We start from the raw sequence: 19,098 nt of genomic DNA, 5'->3' as shown, positions 1-19,098 counted from the left end.
TAGCACTGAAATTCTAGTTGTTACTGTTTTACTCTTCATAAAAAGTAATTTGCTTTTGCAATTAGAAGAACTTTAAACAAAAATAGAAAGTCTAATTGTCTGCAACAAAAACACATGGGGGCCCAGTAATCTGGGCCTGTTCTCTAACCAGAGTCAATCTGATTCCAGAGTTGACTGTTTTCTGAGATCTGTCCCAGATACAGCATGCAAATCAGGAGGAAGACCAATTTTTCAGACACTGAATTAAACATGAACATCCAAAGCAAGCAACGTTTTTAATTTGTAAAACCAATCTGACATAAAAGCACTAACGTACGGTAGGAAATAATCTTTTGCTTTGTTTTTGCAAATCTTGTGTACATAAAACCAGACCCTGAGATGACAGTTGGGGGGTAGTTTCTGTTTTTCATTGATTATTTTTTAATTTTTGTTTTCATTGTTTATTTTTGAGACAGAGAAAGACAGCGTGAGCGGGGGAGGGAGAGAAAGAGAGGAAGACACAGAAGCAGAAGCAGGCTCCAGGCTCTGAGCTGTCAGCACAGAGCGTGACGCGGGGCTCAAACTCACCAGCTGTGAGATCATGACCTGAGCTGAAGTTGGACGCCCAACTGACTGAGCCACCCAGGCGCCCCCTCATTGACTGATTATTTATTGAGGATCTGCTTAGTGGCTCCCGAGCAAAAAGACACACTGGAAACTAACGTTAATAATGAGAATTCACTCACTGAATGCCTATTTCGTGAAGGACACAGGACAAGGGTGGGGATACAATGACAAATCACCAGCTCTGGGGGATTCTGGCCTGATGAAGGAGACTGGGCGAGGGGGTCTTGCTTCGAGGCAGGCCTGGCTGTGCAGAGAGATTGGCCAGGAGCTCATTCCCGGCTGGGCTACTTGGGAGTGGGTGTGCTGCGCACCAGGGATGGGAAAGGGTGAGGCTACAAGGCAAGAGTTTCTGCTGCGGCTCTGAAAGGTCTCAGTGAAAATGTGGTCCAGCTACAGCATGTGAGACTTTAAATACCAAGATAGAATCTGGATTTGCACTGACAATGAAGACCACTTAGTTCAGAGCAAGAGACATTCTGAGAACCTGGATTTTGGCACCAATCACTAAGCAGCTGATAACGCATTGTAATAATCACCATAATTTTGAGGGTAAAATACCATTATTCCTGTTTTACATGAGAGATTACGAAGCTTGCAGGTGAAGCAGCTAAATAATGACAACGCCAGGATTTGAACCCAGTTCCATTTTAATCCAAACCCAGAGCTTTTTGAGCATTATACGGTACTGCCATCACTAGAGTTGTAGTCGGAGGGTGGTTTTTACAGCCACAAATGGTGAAATGACTGGGTTCTGCACGACTCCCCTGTGTACAGGCATTCACTGGAACATCCCCATCCCCAACCCTTGCTCTCTGCCACACAGCAGAGAGGCCCTTGGGAAGCAATGTCTCCCTGTCAAATAGCATGTATAGGAAAGCCATCCCTCCAGACAAAGTCTATTCTGTGCCACTGCACTTCAGCTCCAGGTGAAAGAAAATGTCACCACCATCACAGCGAGCCAAGGAATGGGGGATCTGAAACACCACAGCCAAAACGAATCCTCCTTATACATGGCTTCAGCGCCCATTCAAGAGGGCCTGCAGGGACCTCCTTGGCCTCCCATCCTCTTCCTAACCAGGGACCACTGCTCTCTTTTTAGGTAATGGCACATTAGGGGCTAGGTTTTAGAAACCACAGGCAAACCGGCAAACTAGGAAAAACAGTTCCCATGGTGAATTCTCCAATGTAACTTTCTCAGAAAACATCCCCTCCCACCAAAAAATGCCCACCCTCCCCCCCGACACTCACTCACCACCCGTGCCCTCCTGAAAATCTCCTGTCGTGTCCGGATGGCATAGGAATCACCACAGTGCCTTCAGGGGCCGGGGCTATTTCCTAACACTCTTCTCACCCAGGGGTGAGAGCCCGATGACAGTTTATCTTCACACAAGGGGCAGAAATGATGCCTCCACACAAGAGCATAATATTCTAGGCTGTGAGCTTGGTCTCTACTTAATTCACGCTAATTATCACAGTCTTTCAAGCCCAAGCACATCTAGGAGGCTCAGTACACATGAGCCACCAAGACTAGGAGAAAGCGGAAGCCGGATGGTTCTATGAAGATAGTATCTTTGGGAAGGGGTTCTAGGTACTGCACAGGCTCATGGAAAAACCTGGTAAGTATATGTTTTTCCAATACCATGACCATCCCTCAAGAAAGCAAAAACAACATGTAAAAGACTATAGGCCCCATCTTCTGGATTATTTAACAAGGCTTCTTTTTTGCCAAGACTATTCCAGAAAACTTCTGATGTGGTTGCTTTAAAAAGTCTTAATTTTGGGGATGCCTGAGTGGCTCAGTCGCTTAAGTGTCCAACTCATGATTTTGGCTCAGCTCATGATCTCATAGTTCATAAGTTTGAGCCCCGCATTGGGCTCTACGCTAACAGCATGGAGCCTGCTTGGGATTCTGTCTCCCTCCCTCTCTGTCTCTCCCCTGCTTGTTCTCCATCTCTCTCAAAATAAATTAAAAATTTAAAAAGTCTCAATTTTTTTTTTAAAAGAAGATACTTCTGCAACACTATATCAAAATCTCAATAGCGATTTTTGCAGATACAGAAAAAAAAACATTCTGAAATTCATATGGAATTTCAAGGAACACTGACTAGCCAAAACAATTTTGAAAAAGAGGAACAAAATTGGAAGACTTACATTTCCTGATTTCAAAACAGTACAGAACTACACTAATCAAAGCAGTGTGTTACTGGCATAAAGACAGATGTATACACCAATGGAATAGAATACAAAGTCTAGAAATAAAGCCTTGTATACATAGTTCAGTGATCTTTGATAAGAATACCAAGTCACTCAATGAAGAAAGGAGAGTCTCTAACTGTCAGTTGGGAAAACTGAGTATCTACATGCAAAAGAATAAAATTTTATTCTTATCTTACGCTATGTACAAAAGACCTAAATGTAACACCTAAAACAATAAAATTCTTAGAAGAAAACAGGGAGAAAGCTTCATGACATCATGGCAAAGATTTCTTGGATAGGACACAAAAAGCAAAGGCAACAGAAGCAAAAACAGAAAAATAGGAGTACATCAAACTTAAAAACTTTTCTGACAGAATCAAAGGACACAATTAACAGTAAAAAGGCAAACTATACAATGGAAGAAAATATTTACAAGCCATATATATGAAAAGGTGTTAATATCCAGAATATATAAGGAACTCTTAAAAATCAACAGAATCAACTCAAAAAATGGCAAGGTCTTGTATGCCCAAAAATGATATACAAATGCCCAACAAGCATATGATAAGAGACTCAACATCATTAATCATCACAGAAATGTAAATCAAAACTACAACGAGGTATCATTTCACACCCATTAGGATGGCTACTATTTAAAAAAAAAGAAACAAAACAAAAACAAAACAACAAGTGTTGTTGAGGATGTGGAGAGAATGGAACCCTTGTACACTTTGGCGGTGACAGAAAATGGTGCAGCCACTATGGAAAACAGTGTGATGATTCCTCAAAGTCTTAAACAGAAGTAATGTAAGAACAGGAATCCCACTTCTGGGTATATGCTCAAAAGAATTGAAAGCAGGGTCTCTAAGAGAAATTTATAAACCCATGCTCATAGCAGCACTCTTCACAATGGCCCCCAGTAGATGCAACCTAAGTATCCATAGATAGATGAACAGATAAACAGAATATAGTGTTAGCGTGCATGTGCGCACACACACACACTGAAATATTATTCAACCTTAAAATTGAAAAAAATCCTGTCACATACTTACAACATAGATGTACTTTGAGGACATCACCCTAAGTGAAATAATCCGATCATGAAAAACAGGATTCCACTTACACGAGGTACTTAGAGTCGTTAAACTCAGAGACGCAAGGTAGAACAGTGACTACCAGGAGGAGCGTTACTGTTCAGTGGGTCCGGAATTGCAGTTTTGCCAGTGAAAAAGTTCTGGAGAGCTGTCCTAACATAATATGTTTAACACTACAGACTGGTACACTTGAAATCAATGGTTCATATGGTAAAAAACAAAGTAAGATACTGATGAGCCGTAAAAGCAGATGAAAAGAGTATTAGTGGAAAAAGGGTATGACTTACTAAAGCTGAAGTCAAAATGAACAGTTTTTTGTGTACATATGTGTTCTCTTCCCTTTCTCTACTCTGGGAATATAAGAGCTAAAAATAAGGCTCATGAGCCACTGCCAGTCATTCAAGATTCTCAGTCAATCCTTGCTATGTATCTGTCACCCAGTGAAGCTTTCGAGTGAAAGATGCCTAGACCCCTGGCATCCAGGGGCAGACGTCTCAGGCAGGGAGACTCTGGACCTTTATAGACACAGATACTTTTAAAGCCACATTTGAAGACTACTAATTTAAAAGTAGAACCCACACTCTTGAAAGACCAATCTTTCTTTAAGAAAACACAAAACCTTTGAAAATGATTTATAGTCTGTTAATATGCAAGTTTGTTAAGAGTGTCTATCTAAATATGAGGGAAATCCTAGGATTGCTTTCTGATCCTCCCCCCTCCCCCAAGTTACTCAGAGTTGATAAATAGCTGAAAATAAGAAGCAAACAAAGATTTTACTGTGAGACCTGTAAGTTAACAAGACATGTCTCACAAAATGCCATCATTTTAAGGCAGTTTCGTCCTTTCCAGCTTACAGACAGGACCGGTAACAGCAGTCTGTTCGTGCTCACCTGCTTCGAAGCTCAAGAACACAGGTGTATGTAGCTGACCACTAACTCCACATTCAGGTACAGCATTTCCAATTATTTTTTTTTTTAGTTTATTTATTTTGAGAGAGAGGGGGAGAGAGAGTGCAAACATGAGCGGGGGAGGGCAGGGAAAGAGGGAGAGAGAGAGAGAATCCCAAGCACGCTCTGCTCTCTCAGTGTAAAGCCTGGCACAGGGATTATTCCCATGAACCACGAGATTATAACCGGAACCAAAAATCAAGAGTCGGGACACTTAACCGACTGAGCCGCCCAGAAGTCCTTGCATTTTCTCTTTATAAAACATCTCATCACACCCCACTGCCTCTCTCAGGGCAGAAGCAGGCCAGATCCACAATGCAGTAAATCTGGCCAAACCTTCAGAGCTGAGTGCCACCCCAAAGAGCCTACTCGCGCGTGCCTGGAACTGAGCTTGCGACCTCCGGATTTCTGCTCATGCAGGTGCAGCTGCCACGTGCTCCCCAAAGACCATGCAAATCGAGGGTACGGGTTGTGATCTCACAGAAGACATCATTCAGCACTGCTTTTACTCTTGAGGTGACAACCAATGCAGTGAAGAAAGGAAGGTCTCCAAGGCATCAAAGACCGCGGGAGAAAAGGGTGCCCTGAGAGCCCATCCCTCGTGAGTCTGACATCAAATAAAAGGTGCAAGCATTTCTAATCCGCTCCATCTCCTTTGCATATGCAGGATCCATACTTTCTCCTGCAAGGCTCAATTCAGATGTCAGTTTGTGTGGGGAGCCTTCTTGCGGGCCCTGGTCAGAGATCATCACTCTTACCACCGGCTGCCTGTGCCACTGGTTAATTACTGCGTTCTGCCTTGTCAAGTGTTTCCTACACATCCTGTTCACCAGATGAAAAGCTCACTAAGCACACGAAGCAATCCTTTTTCCTCCTTAGATCTCCACACAGCTTTGCTCTCTACAGCAGGGGGGCCGCCCTTGTTACCTATGAGCACACATGAAGGAAGATTCCTGGGCAGACCTATTGCATCAGAATGGCTAGACAGGCCTAGGAATCTGCCACAGAAAATAAATTCCCCTACATGGCGCCTTGGCCGGGGCCAATTTGGGAACGGTGCTCACTAAAAGTTAGCTGAGTGAAGAGACGAGCCATAGACTGGGGCCTTTTCATCCAAAAGACTATTCCATCTGCTCGCTCAGCCTGAGTGCAGCCTCTGTTACCCCTTGGAAAGGCTAGTAAGGTATGCCCTATAAAAACTATGTCACGACGCCTAAGTAGCAACACTGATGCACTGAAGAAGAACCTGAAATCCTATGAAAATTATTTCCAACAGCCCCTCCTTCCCATGAGAACGTGTTCTGCCTATAGCATTAATGACAGTAACTCTGGTTCCGGTCCTAAAAAGGACCACATGATGGAGGCTGTTGACTAATTATCCGGGTAAGGAATTATGAAGAGGAGAGCAAGGGGGGGGGGGGGGGGGGGGACTTTAGAACACGCATAACATAAATAATTGGAATGAGAGGTGCTATGAAAGTACTAAGTAATATTAATAATAACAGAACAGTAAAGTTAACCCTCACATCCCAGAGGGGGAGAAAAGCCCTCAAAAAAAATGTCAACTGCCTTATCAAAAAGTACACCAAAAATGAGCATGGCATTCAAAAATCTAAGTTCAGGGGAGGGAGAGGAAGAAACAAGTAGAAAGGCATGCCCTCTCATTTGCTGGAGCTGTGCCTCTGGACTTGACCACCACGTGACCGTCCTGCGACCCTGTCACGTTTTCCAGGGCCATGTGCTGTAATCATGGAGAGAAAAATAGGAGCCTGAGAAATGAGCCCTAAAAGATTAGCTCAAATTAATGATCAAGGAAGGGAAACAGTACAGCAAGCCAGTATTTTCCTTTTTCACAGAATTTCCTTAAATAGGTCCAAAACAGTATGCCTGCCAAAACACAGGACATTATTTTCATGCTGGGAAGAGGATGGGCCAGGGGAGGGTACGGCAGAGGCTCGTTCGGCCCTACCATGGATTCTGAAAATAATACTGCAACTACACGCACCACAAACGAACGTTTTATATGTTTTCAAGATGAATTTCACTGTGTCTGCAGTCCACGCAGATGATATATAAATATAGAAGGAATAAGGTGTAGAAATTGAACGACTCCTGAGAAACCCCAAATTGCTCAGGTTCCATGAAAAAAAAAAAAAAAACGAGTGTGCTCTCCTACCAAAGGGGAAATCCACATAAAAGCCTACTGAATGTTTACATCTCCTGGTGATTTATTTATTATTTATTTATTTATTTTTGGCACAACTTCCCAGCATAGCCCAGTCCAACCGCCTCCCTGTGCCAGAGCCACACCTTACCTAACTGGTAAGGAGTTGCACCCTGCAGCTTTGGAAAAACTACAAAATAAAACAAAAGGTTGATTCTTGCTGTGAACTTGTGGGATTATTTAGCATACAGCAGAACCTCATCGTAAAGATACTCCTTACACGTTTTCTTTCCCTGCAGTCCAGGCTGGAGCCCTGCCACAAATACTACACAAGGTGTCCCTCTCTGCAACATGGAACAACGCGAGGCCTAACCCTTGTCCCCCAACACCAGTATTTACGATGGAAAACAGGATTTAAGAAGATACATAACGTTTCAGTGTAAAGACCAAATTTCTCTTGGCACAAAGAACTCAAACAGTGGGATTTTGCCTTCATTTCACATCAAATAATATTGACTTAATAGGAAGGGAAGACTGTGTATGCCAGAGGTCTGGCTCAGCCCCAGGACCCAAAGTTATGGTCAGTGCTGCTGCCTGTCAATTTCCTGCAGCTGGCAGCCACCCGCACCTCCCCTGGAATCTCCTCCAAGTGCCAGGGGATCACTGTGATAACACCATGGTGAGAAAGCACCTATGATGCCAGAGATTCACTGCAGGATTTCCCCATGGCTCCAAGCTGAACAAAGCGGGGGATCTCGGATCTGCAGCCTCTACATTTTATGTTTACATTTGCAACAAACACTGAAAGAGAGAAAAAATTTTCTAAATTATAATTCAACAAAAATATTCTAATCAGAACAGCACTCCTCAAACACCTACGTCAACATGGACCCAGTGTCCTTGGCAAACACAGTTTCCATCCACCTTTCTTGAACAATTCTGGGGGATCTGGGTGTGACAGTCCAGCCTCTCCTCCTGTCTTCCCTGTCTTGGTGCCCACCTCTCCTGGCCCTGCACAGGATCTCCACACCTGGGTACAAGGTGGGTAATAGGGCTCCACGCACTGGTTCCCTCACCTGCACATGAGGATAATAAATGCCTACCTCACCCGTATGTTGAAAGAATGAAATCTGTTAATTATACACAGTGATTAGAATAGTGCCTGGAACACAGTGAGTATTCATTAAGTGTTTGCAATTGTTATTTTCTGCTTTCATTGTTCTGGACCTCTTACTCACAGGTACTGCATGTTCCAGGACTGGGCTTCCCATGACGCAATGGACGTCTCTGTCGTTTTCTGTCCTCTACAGAAATGTTGGTTTCAAGGTTGCTGCTTGTACAGATGGCGGACAAGTAAACTGGAACAGCTTTTGGGAGGGGCCCAGGCTATATACATCAGGAGCCTGGACATGAGTCTAAGACAGTGACAACAGTGACTTCGATGTGTATACGGGGCGGCTTTCTCAAGCAAGGTTCACAATGGCCCCATACTTGCAAACTTGCAGACACCCGAAACAACACCAATAAAACTATGTGAAATTTGCATGATGGGGAAGTGCTAATAAAATAACCTCCTGAACACACAGTTTAGTCTAGCCTGCCGCACACATGCTTAGAACGCTTACATTAGCCCACAGCTGGGCAAAGCCTACTTTGTAAAGAGCGTTGAATATTTCCTGTACCTTGTCGAATACCGTACTGAAAGCAAAAGCAGAGAGTGGTTGTCAGTGTACCAGTTGCTGACTCTCGTTATCACTGGCTGACTAGGAGCTGTGGCCACTGCCACTGCCCGGCATCACAAGAAGACAGGACTGCATGTCCTCAGCCCGGGAAAAGATCCAGATTAAAACTCTGAGGCATGGTTTCCACTGGATGTGTACTGTTGACCACACCGTCATAGAGATGGAAAATCATTAAGTCGACCATCATTAAATCGGGGACCGTCTATACCTCCATCCTCCTTCAGCAGTGTCTGCTCCATTCTGAAAACCCTCTGGGGGTCAGTGCTCAGTTTCCTATGTGTCTTTAATCCTTGCCTGAACGGTCACAACGTTCTTTCTCTAGACATCCTCCCTTTTCACTGAGCCCACCCGTGGCCAACATCCGCCCAGCAGGCCTCCAGGCTGGAACAAGGGGGCTGTCCCAACACTGCACCTCATTTTCACCATCTCCATGGCCTGGCATCTCCCTCGCAAAACCCAAACACAACCTGCTACCCACCAACTCTCGCTTCTCCGAAACTTCCCCATGTCCTAAATAGATGGCTGGAAGAAGAATTAACTTTGCTCCTTCCAGAGCTCAATACAGATTCACCTTCTGCAACTTAAATGGTAGCATCTGGTAAAATCCAGAGTTCTTTTAAAGCAATATAAAACCAGATCAAGTTATTTCAGTGAGTATTACAATTCCTTCCAAAGAAGCTCTATCTCTTTACAGTGCAGTCCAGACAATGCAGAGGCCTCTAACATAACCCCTGTGACAACAGCACCTCTGGTCTAAGTCAGTTTTACGGTTAATGACCACATAGCAGTCCCCAGATTCCGCGGTACCCCATTCCCAGCCCTGACGTGCACACCCCGCGTGTGTAGCAATCATTTTCTTCCCAATTCCACCACCACAATCTGAGTCCAGATGACAGTTACTTTCCCACAACAGTTACATGGCTAATGCCCCGGCTTCTGAAACATAATGGTTATACTTTGAAAATAACAAGAGGAGGAAAGCTGTGCCGAAGGGAAACTAATGAAGCTCCTCTAGGACACTGCCAAATTAAGTGACACCTCTGTGTGACACCCATTACAGTCCAAAATTTTGCCAGCTCCAGAGAAACAAACCAAAACAAATCCCATGTAATACTTTTGGAAGCTGAAGAGCGTTACTGCTATGGTGTAAATTTCAGATCAACTGGAATTTCTTTTATTAGAAAAAGGTATGAAAAAATAGTTACGTATTAAATGCTGGGTGTACATACTTTGTAATACACTCTACCGCGCAAAGGAGGAGAATAATTTATGACATCAGCAGGACATATTAACTCGTTCATCACTGCTAAAAGAACAGCGTACATTGGGGCACCTGGGTGGTTCAGTCAGTTAAGCATCTGACTCTTGGTTTTGGCTCAGGTCATGATTTCATGATCTCTCTTGGTTTCCTGAGTTCAAGCCCCCAATCAGGCTCTGCGTTGCCAGCTTGGGATTCTCTCCCTCACTTTCTGCCCCTCTCTCACTAGTGCTATCTCTGTCTCTCTCAAAATAAATAAATAAATTAAAAAAAAAATAAATTCAGAGGGAAGGATTATTCCCTCTGAAACACACAACTGTACCCACACGCAGGATTGAACAATGCCCATCTTCCCATAAGAGGCTTGGATTCAGGTGGGCAGGCACTGTGGGGGTAGAAGCAGTGAGATGGGGTGATCGGGGCCGGGGTGGGCAGACTGTCACGGGCATGAAGACTCACGCTAAAGCTGGAGAAAGTGAAACACGGGCTTGGACTACGGAGGTGGAGAAACGTCTTCTGTTCTGCCACACTGGTGCCACTCCCACTGCCAGCAAAGGACAGAAAATGTCAACCCTTCTCGTGAGACCACGTCGTGAGTTCACGTGTGTGTTCTCCACACAGAGTCTACTTCCAGAAACAGAAGTGGCCTCGAATAGTTTTGGTGTCAAAGCCCAGAGGCAAAGCAAGTAATTTACTTACCAACATACCATTTTTACTAAGTTTTGGTTTCTCCGTAGTACTCAAATTATGTAATCAGTAGTTACATTTCACAAATGTTTACTCGCGTGTGCAAAAAGGGAAAAGTAATAATAATAATAATAGCAGCTGCTATTTGGGGAGCACTTACTGTGGGCCAGACCTTGTGCCAAGCCCTGTGGTTTTCTACTGATGCCCTAACAGGCTTAGAGGCTACAAAAATATCCATTTATCATCTACTGGGTCTGCAGGTCAGAAGCCAGGCACTGTGTGGCTCAGCTGGTTCTCTGCTCTGCCCTCACAGGCTGAAATCAGGGTATTAGCAGGGAGGGCTGCATTCCTGCCATCAGAGGGTGATTCAAGGTGTTGGCAAAACTCAGTTCCACGAGGCTGCAGCACTGAGGGCCCCATCTCCCTGATGGCTGTTGACTGGGAGCTCCCAGAGACTGCCCGTGGGCCCTGGCTCACAACGGCCGCTTTCGAAGCCAGAAGCGGTGGGTCAAGTCCTCCTCATACCTCGAATCTTCCGGATTTCTCTACTGCCTGTCTCTCTGAGGCATCCTTCTACCAGATCTCCCTAGCTGGCTTCTCCGCCTGCTGCTGCTGCTGCTTTTAAGAACTCGTGTGATTATGTGGGTCCACCCACATAATCCCAGGTAATCTCACTATCTTACAGCCAGCTGATTCATGGCCTCAATGCCAAGAGCAGGGCCTTTCACTGCAGCGTGTTGACTCCTGCATTTGGCAATTCTGCCTATCACATGCATGACCTCAGTTAACCCTCAGAGCACACCCATGATCAAGTCCAGGGGGAAAGTCAGCCAACTTATCTGTTACCTAAATCATCTGGTTCGCTTTACAAATTATAGCCTAACCCCCAAATAATCCCAGATAGATTAAATAATTAAATGTTTAAAAAGAAACAAAAATATCACACAAACCAAAAACGCCATGGCTAAATATTTCTCTATTCTTGGGACTCTTATAAGCATAAAATAAATAGAATAGCAAAGAGGAAAATAAACAGATGAGCCTAGAATTACAAAAATTAAAGGCAAAAGTCAGATTTGGGAAGAAGGGCAGGTGTTAAGTATATACCAGATGATTAACATCCCTATTATGAACTCACATAAAAAACAAACATTTTTTAAAAAAGCAAAATAAACTGTTTAGATTTCTTTTCTGAATTAACATGTTAGAAAATCTAACTTTTTTTTCTTCTGTCACCAGGAAGTCGTGGGTTTTCTACCAAATTAGCAAACCATCTTGTTAGCAGTTTTGGAAGCTAATGCTGAACGCCACTCATGCGTTAGTGACACAGACCCCAACAAACAATGAAGGAAACGGATCAGCATTTGGCGTAATTCATATTTGAACACTTGATTAAGGAAATAAAGTTCAGACAAACACAGTTATAATGAAATCCTGGAGAACTTTAAGGGCAGGAGTGAATAAAGCACGGTGTCCCCATACAATGATACTGCACAGCAATTAAACTGGCTCTCCAAGATACTTTGCATTATGCAGACACGGGAAAATGTCCCCGACATGGTAATACTGAAAAGTAGAACGCTACACTACCCACAGGAGGAGGAGGAGGGGTGGGTGACAAACGAGCTTTGGAGCCTGAAACCCAAGGCTGAATTCTGGCTCTACCACTAATAGCCCTATGGCTTTGGGCAGGCCACGACCCGATTCTGGTTTTCCATAAATAATCAAAACGGGATGACACCATTTACTTCTCAGGGCTCCGGTCAGATTTAAATGAGAATTAACAGCAGGTCTGCTGATCCTAGTAGGCCTGCTAGCCAAGCACCTGCTGGAGGTTCTCTTCAGTACACCTCAGACAATCTCGAGAAATGTCTACCGGAGGCCCCCCATATCAGCCTCCTGTGGCCGTTGTTGTAACTGAAGTACCATGCACCAGGTGAACCGAAACACCAGAAATTTCTTTTCCCACAGATCTAGAAAACAAGGTGTTGGCAAGGCCACACTTCCCCCAAAGGTTCTAGGAGAGAATCCCTCCTTGCCTTTGAGGTGGTCCTCAGCCTGGGGCTGCATGGCTTCAATCTCTGCCTTGGTCTTCATGGACCTGCTCTTCTCCCCATGCGTCTGTGTCTTGTCCATTCTGTCTCCTATAAAGGCACTTGCCATTTTCCAATGGCACTTCCACATGTATATTTCCATATGGCCCACCCGGGTAATCCAGGCTGAGCTCATCTTGAGATCCTTAACTTGATTATGTCACCAAACATCTTTCCCCGACATAAGACCACACTCACAGGTTCCAGGGGTTAAGCCATATGTTTGGGGGGATCCATCCGGCCCACTGCCCCGCAAAGTTTGTGGAGTGGCAAAGTTAGATGTGGAATTTCACTACTAGTGCCACATTCCACACCAGCCAGCGCCCCGCATGAAGCTACAAGTACTGTCACACGAGTGACAGCCACCGGACCTGCCATGCAGTGGGGAGGACTGTGCATTACACAAGCCCTCCTTGAAAGGGCCACTATACCCAAAGCCAGGGGTGCTCGGAACGGCGAAGTCAAATATCCACGCTGCCGTAACTGTTCTCTCATCGCAGAAACTAGGATAGTGCCTTGTACCTGGTGAGACTACTTCAGAAAGAAGGCAGAGCCCAAACTCACTGTGGCCAGGCCGGTTGGCTGCTCTGGGGAGCAGCCCCACCACGCTCACCGCGCTGTCGACGTGCGCTTTCGCTCACCTTCGATGTAGAGTGGCTCCACCACGTCGTGGTTAATCAGCTCGAAGTTCTCGTGGCCGATCCAGTGCTCCACATTCCTCTTCCTGCCGGTGAAGAAGTTGTCCACCACAGTCACCTCGTGGCCATCCATCATGAGCTTGTCCGTGAGGTGGGAGCCCACGAACCCCGCTCCTCCGGTTATCTGCACCAGGACGGGGTGCCCAAGGTCCCCAGAGAAAGCACAAGAGGACACGGTGACAACCAGCTTCAAGGGGATATGCCTTTGGTGCAGCCACAACTTAAAACATGGGAGGAGAGCAAGGAAGGAGGACACTAATGGTTTCAGGGCAGCGTCCTCTCTCTTCCTCCAGAACAAGTCGTCATACTACTGTCGATTTCTAAGCAGCCTAAAAACTTAAGCTACCACCCAGTAAATATCAGTACAGAAAGGCAGCTACAAGTTTCCAAATGTCCCCTCTGACAGAGAATTTCACATTAAAAGGTTCTTATTTTATGCCGATGGGACACTGAACATCACTTGTGTAATTCTAACACTCCTGCAGAGTTTCAGAATGTTTTAAAAAGTGATTAGAACATGCAGAGATTTGGTGAGCTACCAAATGATATATGTTTTTTTTTTTTTTAAATGTTTATTTATTTTGAGAGAGAGAGAGTGAGGAGAGGGGCACAGAGAGAGGGAGGGAGAGAGAATATCCCAAGCAGGGTCTGCACTGTCAGCACAGAGCCCAACACGGGGCTTGATTTCACGAACCATGAGATCATGACCTGAGCTAAAATCAAGAGTTATCCGATGCTTAACTGACTGAATCACCCAGGCACCTTTGTGGCTTTTAAACTGGACACAAAAAACTCATTAAAAAAAAAACTATTTTCTTCCCAACTGCTTATGAGAACAAATGAATAAGCAACAGCTACTGTCTTCAGACCTAAACCCTAAGTGATTGAGGTCCACTGTTCGGTCAATGTCTGAGCGGGAGCACAAACACTGCGTGGGGTCCACCAACAGGCCTACAGGGACACGATGCAGCTGTGGGGGGCAGGGGGCCAGCAATGCCATCCTGCCAAAACCGGAAGAGGCAATCGCGATTGAAAAACACAGCTTGAGGTCATAGATACTTTATTCAAATTCAATGGTGTAAGTGGAGGAGCCAGATAGAGCATGTACTGTATTTTGAGGAAAGAGTAGAAAGAACAAACTCAGAAAGCAGACTCGTGAAGTCAAACTATCTTCTCTGCCCTGTTCTGTTCTCTGCCCTGCCTTCTCTGTTCCCAACTGAAAGAATTAACAGAAGGAAAAAACCCACCAATTCTCTCACTGAAAAAAGCACAAAAGCCCCCAGGCCTATGGTTTTAAACCATTTAGTTTGCAACAAAGCCCTCTGTGATCGGACACGTAATTCCAATGTTGACCACGGGTGAGGGCAAAGCTTCCTGGGGTGAAGAAGGTAGATTTGGGAGACGGTGCAGGGGAGAAATGCCAGCCACCAGCACCAACCAGACATTTACACTTGCTCTGATGAAAATCACAGACACAGCTGACCCTTGAACAACTAGGGTGTGAAGTGCACGGGTCCACTTGTATACAAATTTGTTTGATAAATACAGTACAGTACTATGAGTGTATTTTCTCTTCCTTATGGTGTTCTTAATAACATTCTGTTTTCCCTAGTTTAAGAACAAAATACATAATACACATAACACGCAGGATAAGTGTTAATCGACTGTTTACGTTATGGAAAGGCGTCCAGTCAACAGCAAGCAAAAGGAGTCAAAAGTCACATGTGGATTTTCGACAGCCTGTGGGGGTGTCGGGGGTGGATGGTCGGTGCCTCTCGGCCCTGAGTTGCTCAAGGGTCAGCTGTATGATGGTTGAGAATGTGGATGGTTGAAAAATCCTGATGCTGAATAGCTTTCAATCAGTTGCATTAATTAAAAAAAAAAAAATTATGTTTATTTACTTTTGAGAGAGAGAGACAGAGAGACAGAGCACAAGCAGGGGAGGGGCAGAGAGAGAGAGGGAGACACAGAATCCGAAACAGGCTCCAGGCTCTGAGCTGTCAGTACAGAGCCCAATGTGGGACTCAAACCCATGGACTGCAAGATCCTGACCTGAGCCGAAGTTGGACATTTCACTGACTGAGCCACCCAGACGCCCTACAGCTGCATTCACATTCTTAATGGAGAGCACCACTTCCTAAATCCTTTCTGCTTCTGAGGTAGGAAACAAACACCCAGAGGAACTGAATTTCTGACCAAGGTCCCCAGGTCATCAGTAATGACAGAATAAGCCCAGCCTTCCTAATTTCATATTCTCTCCACTACCTGTAGATTTGTCTGGTTCATGTTTTATCTTCAGCACCCCTGTATTTCACCTGTATACCTGAACAATGATTTGAAAAGAGAATTTTGGGGAAAGATAACTAAATTCCAAATCTCGCTCACTATATGTGCTTAACTCAGGGGATGAAAATCCATTTTATTTTGCCTTCATTTCATTGCATTTTCCCAAGGTTCCCACTTAAGTTCATAAATCAGAAAAATTACATCTTTTTAAAAAGAAATTTAACCTCTTTTAATGTAACTCTATATCCATACACAAATGTTTCTTAAACTAAGACGTTCTGTAGCATGCTAACTTTACCTCTGCACCTAAAATGACCTAGCGACGACTCAGCTAAGCAGAAATGCGGTGTACTAAATTATACACAATTGCCTCCAACATTTTACTAGTTTTAGTGGTGGCATAAAATTGCTGGAAGCACCTTAGCCCTCCTTAAAATGCCAACTGAACTGTTTTTTCTTGAAGAATTCCTTTCTATAGAAAATACTTAAAGATTTATGTAACATAGCTGGCTCTCCCTAATCAATTTCAGTCCATTAGGCAAGCATTTCAAACAGAAACAAGACTGGCAGAGGCCCATCACTTACAAGCTTCCTCAGGAAAACTACCTACCAAACCCGGGCCTACCCTCCCAATAACTAGGAGGTAACATTGAAGAAGATAGTAGGAAGAAAGGACAGGAGACCTCTTATGCTGAAATTGACTGTGCTCCACGCAGCTTTGCAGGGCTCTGCAGTTAGCAGCTCATCTCCACTGCTTGTACTTCTGCTCTGGTGGGAGCTCACAGGCAGTGAAAAGTGGTCCTGTTCAAGGGTGGCATTCAAACTCATGCTGCTCAGTAAGTCAGCAAGAAGAATGCCTTTCTGAACAAACCTCTTCTCTGTGCTAAGGCTTCAACCATCACTGAAAAGGCTTTGGGTTTTAGCAACAACATGGCACCAGATGACTCTGAAATGTGGCTTAACCTATGAGCCAGCAGATGAGTGAGGAACACTCAGTCCATTTATTGTGGCTACATGTAAAGTGGCTCTCGGCATCAGCAGGGAGATCATCTCACGTGGAAATAATAATAACCCTTGCAAGGCTGTGTAGGGTTCATATACTAGTGTATGGTAATAAACATTCTGATCGCTCTGACATGTGGTAGCAGAGAGATCAGAAAAATTAACTTTTCTCTGCTGCTGAAGACATGGATGTATTTCTCAAGTCATGCTTAAATGCCTACACGTTTTTGATACGATAGAAATAACCCAAAAAGATGGGTGTACAAGTATAATAGACTTTAGAGTCTGCTCACGGTGAGATTTATGTAAACCATCTAAAAAGGCACGAGGTCTTCTATAACTTCCAGAAGAGAAAGGCGATTATGTGGTATAAGTAGTTTAACAATGATTTAGGAGTATTACTTGGCTGTTTGGGACAAGAAGTCCTACAGCCTAAACAACGGGTAAAAGAACAGAAAAGCTTGTGCACCAACCACTTATATATCAAGGTCACAGATAAAGCATTTCCTACAGAATGGCACTGTGAGGTGCTCTACAGACCTGTCCCTCAGCAAAACCCTAACTGGGGAGGATCAATTCAAAAACCTAACCAGTTAAAGTATTTGGAAATTGTCCTAAGGGTATACATACAGCAGATGAAGAAACGCTTATTCAAGAAAATCTACAAAAATTCAGTAAGAACAGTGAGAATCTGTGACACTTGAGCCATGGACCACTCCCTCCTTCTACCCTACAAGCCCAGAGTTCAGAGTGGGTGAGTGTTAGGTGTGGCCAAAACAACGGAGCTGGCAGTCAAAAGATCATGGTATCTCACCTGGAAGGGCAGGGCTCAGGCCTTTCTGATTCCCTCCAGCTGTGAGCTGCACAGGCTAAATTCCTAAGGTGTGAGCCAAGTGGTTAAGACCTTCCTCCTCCAGCTCCCACTCACAGGGCAGAAGCTCTACCTACCCCAGGCAGGGCAGGCGGTGAACGCATGAATAATGGGACCATGGTCACCCTTACCCAAGCACAGTCAAGGAGTGGATTCCATGTCCAGAGAGGCCAGGCGAGAAGACCAGGGGTACTGCTCCTGTCTGCCCCCTGCTTGTAAGCAAGAATGTCACTCCCTCCTCCAGTTCCACAGCAGTGACTCAGAGATTTTCCCCTGGGGACAGAGGCAGTCACTAAAAACACAGAGCTCCAAAGCTCCCACAGAGGTATAAACTAAGTTTGAAAGACAACGTGGGAAAGTTCAAGCATAAAGGTGATCTCAAGCATAATGAATGGAGATTTGAAGTGGTAAGCAACAGAAAGGAGCCTGGTAGCTCTCTGAGAACAACAAGCTTGAGCACAGGCTGGCCAGTTTAGTACAGAGAACCAGGGAAAGACACACCTAAGAGCCCTCCTGGGCTTAACAATTGGCCTAAAAATCTACCTCTGCAAAGGGGCCAGAATTTAACTGGATCCGACTGAGGAACGATTTATAACACAAAGCACTGATTAAAGCATAGTTCGCTCAACTAGAGATTACTGGAGCCTAAAAGTTGGTGTGGATACCACACAAGGCAGACAGCTTAACAGAGAAATCAAGCTAAAAGATGGTCACCAAGAGCCCTGCTAGAACCACTGCCATCCCAGGGTGAGTGTGTCCATCCCCAAGCCTGCAGCCTCTGAGCAGTGACCGTCAGAGCTTCACCCTCCAGGGAACGCACGTCACTGAAAGAGACCAGCCAAGATACTCAACAGATAAACAAACAGGCAAAAATGAAACAAGGCTTAGGGAAAGGGGAGAACAGTATCCAGAGTTGCTACAATATACTACCTAAAATACCCAGGTTTCTATAGAAAATGTTGAGACTGGCAAAGAAACAGGAATGTGTGACCCGGACACAGGGAACACCACCAGGCCCATCCATGCGCGGGCCCAGCTACCACGTTTACCAGAATCTTCAAATCAGCCATTATAAATAAGTTCACAGAATGGGAGGAAACCATGCTTTAAGAAGTAAATAAAGACTCGGGGCGCCTGGGTGGCGCAGTCGGTTAAGCGTCCGACTTCAGCCAGGTCACGATCTCGTGGTCCGTGAGTTCGAGCCCCGCGTCGGGCTCTGGGCTGATGGCTCAGAGCCTGGAGCCTGTTTCTGATTCTGTGTCTCCCTCTCTCTCTGCCCCTCCTCCGTTCATGCTCTGTCTCTCTCTGTCCCAAAAATAAATAAACGTTGAAAAAAAAAAAAGTAAATAAAGACTAAAAAGGGAAAAATTATAAAATAGAAACAAATGGAAATTTGGGGGTTGACAAATATAGGAAAATTCACTAGAGATTCAACAACTGACTGGATCTGGCAG

At 44.8% G+C, this 19,098-nt stretch overlaps 1 protein-coding gene across 2 annotated transcripts in view; it reads right to left on the bottom strand.

The window, feature by feature from the left end:
* UXS1 (UDP-glucuronate decarboxylase 1) overlaps window positions 1-19,098 on the bottom strand; it is a 96,755-nt gene that overhangs the window by 34,294 nt on the left and 43,363 nt on the right. For both annotated transcript variants that reach the window (XM_047852846.1, XM_047852847.1), the window contains exon 6: window positions 13,429-13,609. In XM_047852846.1, coding sequence (XP_047708802.1) covers window positions 13,429-13,609 — 181 coding nt within the window. The remainder of the gene's footprint in view (window positions 1-13,428; window positions 13,610-19,098) is intronic.

Source organism: Prionailurus viverrinus, chromosome A3 (assembly GCF_022837055.1).
Source record: "Prionailurus viverrinus isolate Anna chromosome A3, UM_Priviv_1.0, whole genome shotgun sequence".
Classification (NCBI taxonomy): Eukaryota; Metazoa; Chordata; class Mammalia; order Carnivora; family Felidae; genus Prionailurus; species Prionailurus viverrinus.
The sequence above is the reverse complement of the archived record's forward strand: the minus strand, read 5'-3'. Positions and strand labels throughout refer to the sequence as shown.